The sequence below is a fragment of the Aegilops tauschii genome, chromosome 7 (assembly GCF_002575655.3).
Source record: "Aegilops tauschii subsp. strangulata cultivar AL8/78 chromosome 7, Aet v6.0, whole genome shotgun sequence".
In the NCBI taxonomy this organism is placed as follows: domain Eukaryota; kingdom Viridiplantae; phylum Streptophyta; class Magnoliopsida; order Poales; family Poaceae; genus Aegilops; species Aegilops tauschii.
Genome location: NC_053041.3, coordinates 581,211,120 through 581,216,659, shown reverse-complemented (window position 1 = coordinate 581,216,659; position 5,540 = coordinate 581,211,120). Strand labels below are relative to the sequence as shown.

Here is a 5,540-nt window from a genome sequence, read left to right as displayed (position 1 = left end):
GAGTTCATCGAAAACGGAGTTCACTCGCATCTTCTGTGATGTTTTCGATGTTGGAGGTTATGCCGGTTCTTCTCGGTTGGAGGTTTCACTCCTCTATTTGTCGTTGTTTTGATGCTACTCGTCGTCTTGTATCCAACAAGCTTGAGTTTGCTCAATTCGGAGCTCGTATGAAGAAGTTTTGGCAGTTCTGTTTTTCTCCCTGCGGTAGTACCGCGGTGGCAGCGGTAGTACCGCTTGTAGCGTCAAGCGGTAGTACCGCTCCAGTACCGCTCTACTACCGCCTCGATTTTGGGTCTGCTCTTTTCGTGTCGGGTTCAGCGGTAGTCGCGCGGTAGTAAGGCACGGTAGTACCGCCTATAAGCGGTAGTACCGCTCCGGTCGAGCGGTAGTACCACTATTGCATTACTGCCACCGTACTCTGCTCTGTCCTGCCTCCTTCTGTCCCGTGTTCTGCTCCTCTAGCGGTAGTACCGCTGGGGTGAGCGGTAGTACCGCTTATCGGCGGTACTACCGCCCCAAGGTTCTTGTTTTGTTGCTCCTTTTCTGTGCTTCTTCCGCCCGAGCGGTACACTACTGGAATCAGCTAATTTGCCATCTGCCAGCTCTTTGCCGTCTGCTAGCGGATGGCAAAGAAGGTCTTTGCCATCAGCTACCCAAAAGCAGACGGCAAAGAAAATGGCAGACAGCAAAACAGGCCTTTGCCATCAGTCAGTTCTTTGCCGTCAGCTGGCGGACGGCAAAGAATCTTTGCCGTCAGCTGGCGGACGGCAAAGAGAGAGGTGGCCCCCCACTAACGAGCCGTTTACGAAAAAAAAACGCCCCCACTTTGCCGTCTGCTAGCAGACGGCAAAGAGACAAAACAGCGGACGGCAAACCAGATCCACACCCCCACCGCACGTTATCTCTTCTCTCCCTCTCCCCCCCCCCCGCTTTTATCTCTTCTCTCCCTCTCTCCCCTCCCCGAGGCCCACCAGATCCGCACCCACCGCCGCCCCCGCCGCTCCTCGCTCCGCCGCCTCCTCTCCTCGCCGGCCGTCTCCGCGGCCTGCCTCCTCTTCGGCCTCGCCGGGTTCCTCGCCGACGCGGTCTCCCTCTCCCGGGCGCCCGCCGAGGCCCCGCGGGGCCGCTGCCCGGACTCCTCGCACCCACTCTCCGTCTCCGTCGCCTGGGACCGGCGCCCCGGGGATGCCGCGGGCGGCGCCACCGACCTCCCGGCGGGCCTCGCCACCGGATCGCGCGGCAGGAACAAGGTGGGGGAGCCGCGACCTCGAACAGGAGGCCGCCGCCTGGGGCGCATTGATTCGAGCTAGGGTTTCAGTCAATCGGTCGGGACCATGGAGTCGCCGCCGCCCAAGCGCAACACCGGCCACGTCGGCGAGGACGGAATCAGCGCCCTCCCCGACCACCTCCTCCTCGACATCCTCGAGCGCCTCCACCTGCGCGAGGCGGTCCGCGCCGGCGCGCTCTCCACGCGGTGGCGGCACCTCCCCAGCCACCTCTCGCTCGTGCACCTCGACGCCGGTCACTTCCGCGGCGCCACATCGCTCCAGGTCATGGACGCGTTCACGGGCGCGGCGCGGGCCTTGCTCACTCGGGTGCCTCCCGCCGAGGGAGTGTGCGAGAGTGGTGCCCTCAAGGTGCTCGTCCTCAGCTTCTACACGTCTTCCCCTCACCTGACCTCATTAGCACTTGCAGTAGGCTCAGGCACCTCAGCTTGAGATTCTGCAGATTGCTTGATCTGCACTCCACGCTCAAGATCGATGTGCCGTGCTCTGAGCTCCAGGAGCTTGAGTTCATCGGCCTTTTGTGCACACGGATCGAGCTCGTCTCTGTCCCCAAGCTTGGACAAGTGGAGTGCAAATGTTGGCTCTTCAATAACCCTCCAGTGCGCTTTGGCTACGTTCCTGAGCTTCGCGGTTTAGTACTCGCTTCTAAAGCCAAGGCATGGCAAGAGCCATTCGCGCTTAGCGAATGCCTGTCAACGAGTGTTGGTGCCAGGAACCTGTCAACACTGACTCTGTGTTTTGGGTACCAAATGGTATACTTAATTTCTGCGCACCACTTAAATATAAATCTTCTGCATCGTCATACCATGTCTTCTCTACCAGTTTCAGTTGTGCATGTATGTTCTTGCTGCAGATTTGGATTCAGCCAGAACCTCCGAAGCAGCTCATTGCTATATTCAGAAACCTGACCTCTGTGCGTCTGGGGCCAACTAGTACCAAGATTTTTTTTAACTTGGTACCACAGAAAGATGTATACCTAAAAAGTGCCCTGGGGCCACATGTTAGTGACACATGAATGGCACTTCACAACTTGAATGTGCCGTGGTTGTGGTTGTGGGATGTGCCGTGGCGCGGTGGTGCTGGATGTGCCCACGTCGCCGGCGGTGCTGGATGTGCCGTGGCGCGATGGTGCTGGATGTGCCCACGTCGCCGGCGGTGCTGGATGTGTCGTGGCGCGGTGGTGCCCCTGGGTGGCGCCTCCGTGCTGCGGTGCCCCTGGTTGGCGCCTTCGTGCCTGTGCTCTCACTGGTGCCGCCGTTGTGGTGCTCTCTGGCAAGCTCCGGCTTGTTGTGGTGGTGTTGGTTGTGATGCTGGTCACACCATAGTGATGGTGTGGCTGCATCCTACTTCGGCTACAACTCCTTTTGGTGAGCTTCTCCTTGCTCCCCTCCTGATCTCTCTAATGCATAGCTCTAGATCTTGATCTTGTGGGATGTGAGGCTCTATTAGCTGTGGTTAGCTGCTGTAGATGAGCATCAACTTGTATTGGAGCTCTCTGTGATGATTCTTGCTGTGTCAGGGTTTTGGTCAGTGACCATCTATGTGTATTTGTGAAGTATATATACTCCTGTACTGCTCTGTTCTGTTTAGTTGATCCTGGAGTTGTTACTTTGGTCAGTTACTTTACACATGAACGGATACTCACTTGTTCTTAGTTATTTTACTTCTAATACTGATATGAACAGATACCACTTGGTTTGGCTATTCCTATTTGTCTCTTTCTAATAGCCTATGAACAGATGCTATACTTGGTTTTGGCTGTTACTTTCCTAGTTTTCTACTGATAAGACAGATACTACATCTGATTTGGGCAGTGATGCTGGTCTGAGCCCCCCTCTCTTAGGCTTAATTTACATGTGACTATCCATGTGCTGTGATGAACTAGCCCTGGCACTTCCAGGCTGTCTGAGCACATAATCCCTCAAGTATACCTTGAGGTCTTCTGTAGCTCTCCTTAATAGTTATCTCTTCTAAGCTGCTGGTGGTTGGATGTGTTGGGACTTGGTCTGGTTGGCTGATTATCTTGATCTCAAGTACTGGCTCCTAGGGCATTGCATTTCACCAAGTGAAATGCTACATTTATACTCCTAACCCATTCTCTCTTTCTTAGTGTTTTTGTTATGCAGGTTGGAAGAAAAGAAGAAGATCCGGAGAAGATCTTAGTAATAAGATAGTCTTTTAGGAAAATAGATATTTAGTTTTAGATCATTCCTTGTAATATTTGTTGGATATGTGTTCATGGATATGTGTTGGATATATATGTGTTCATGACTATATATTGGTAACATGTGTTGGATATATATGTGTTCATGAGTATTGGTAATATGTGTTGGATATGCTATATTGGTCATATATATATATATATATATGTGTGTGTGTGTGTTTGATTTTCTGTGAAAATGAATTGATACAAGAAGAAACAGAATTAATGCCTATTTGGTCTCTTTGCCATCTGCCAACAGATGGCAAAGAGACTGCAGCCTTTGCCGTCAGCTGGCGGACGGCAAAGGCTGCCGTTAGCCACCTAACGGACACTAACACTACTCATTTTGCCGTCCGCTTCTTTGCCGTCCGCCGCAGATGGCAAAGAGCCTTTGCCGTCCGCCGCCTGGAAGCAGACGGCAAAGTAGGTCTTTGCCGTAGCCTTCTTTGCCGGAGCCTTTTGCCGTCCGCGGCTGACGGCAAAGGTCTTTGCCGTCCGCCTTTCGAGCCTTTGCCGTCCGCCGTGGCAGACGGCAAAGTAGCTGTTTCCTGTAGTGGTAGTACCGCTCGTGGAGCGGTAGTATCGCTCGTGTGCGGGCTGAGCACATAACGGTTGGATTTTCCCCCTCCTATAAAAGGGGGTCTTCTTTCCCAATGAACCTTATCCTTTGAGCTCGTGTTCTTCCCCCATTGTTGACCTTCTTCGAGCTTGCTAACTCTCAATCCCTCCATGGATTCTTGCTAGTTTTTGAGGGAAAAGAGAGAGGAGATCTAGATCCACATTTCCACCAATCACTTTCTCCTCTATGTGAGGGGAACCCCTTGGATCTAGATCTTGGAGTTCTTGGTGTTCTCCTTCTTGTTCTTCCTCTCATTTTCCTCCCTAGCATTAGTTGCTTCGGTGGGATTTGAGAGAGAAGGACTTGGGCACTCCGTGTGCCCTTGCCATTGCATTTGGTTCATCGGTTTGAGTTCTCCACGGTGATACGTGGGAGTTACAAGTTGAGAAGCTTATTACTCTTGGGTGCTTGGTACCCTTGAGCTTGTTCCTCTTGGGTGCTTGGGCGCCCTAGACGGTTGGTGGTGTTCGGAGCTCAATCATTGTGGTGTAAAGCTCCGGGCAAGCGTCGGGGTCTCCAATTTGGTTGTGGATATCGCCCCGAGCAATTTGACGGGTTCCGGTGACCGCCCCCAAGGGTTGCCAAAGTGTACGGGTTCGGTGACCGCCCCCAAGGGTTGCCATTTGTACGGGTTCGGTGACCGCCCTCAAGGGTCCCTTAGTGGAATCACGGCATCTTGCATTGTGCGAGGGCGTGAGGAGATTACGGTGGCCCTAGTGGCTTCTTGGGGAGCATTGTGCCTCCACACCGCTCCAAACGTAGATTAGCATCCGCAAGGGTGTGAACTTCGGGATACATCGTCGTCTCCGCGTGCCTCGGTTATCTCTTACCCGAGCCCTTTCCTTATGCACTTTACTTTGTGATAGCCATATTGTTTCTTGTCATATATCTTGCTATCACCTAAGTAGTTTTTCTTGCTTAGCATAAGTTGTTGGTGCACATAGGTGAGCCAAGTTGTTGTAGGTTTTGTGCTTGACAAATTAACCGCTAGGTTTATTCCGCATTTGTTCAAGCCTCAACCGTAATTATTTTAAAGCGCCTATTCACCCTCCCCTCTAGGCGACATTCACGATCTTTCAGCGAGCTTTGCTATTATAGTTGGATCTTATGATGTTTCTCCCCCTCTACTCTCTTGTAACGGATTGAGTTTTCCCTTTGAAGTTATCTTATCGGATTGAGTCTTTAAGGATTTGAGAACACTTGATGTATGTCTTGCATGTGCTTATCTGTGGTGACAATGGGATATCACATGATCTACTTGATGTATGTTTTGGTGATCAACTTGCGGGTTCCGTAACCTCGTGAATCTATGCATAGGGGTTGGCACACGTTTTCGTCTTGACTCTCCGGTAGAAACTTTGGGGCACTCTTTGAAGTACTTTGTGTTGGTTTGAATGGATGAATCTGAGATTGTGTGATGCATATCGTGTTG

The 5,540-nt window shown here is 52.1% G+C and overlaps 1 protein-coding gene across 1 annotated transcript; it reads left to right on the top strand.

The window, feature by feature from the left end:
- Positions 1-1,334: 1,334 nt before the first annotated feature.
- LOC141027434 (FBD-associated F-box protein At1g60410-like) lies at positions 1,335-1,718 on the top strand. Its single transcript, XM_073504466.1, has one exon. The coding sequence runs from the start codon at positions 1,335-1,337 to the stop codon at positions 1,716-1,718; it is 384 nt and encodes a 127-aa protein (XP_073360567.1).
- Positions 1,719-5,540: the final 3,822 nt, after the last annotated feature.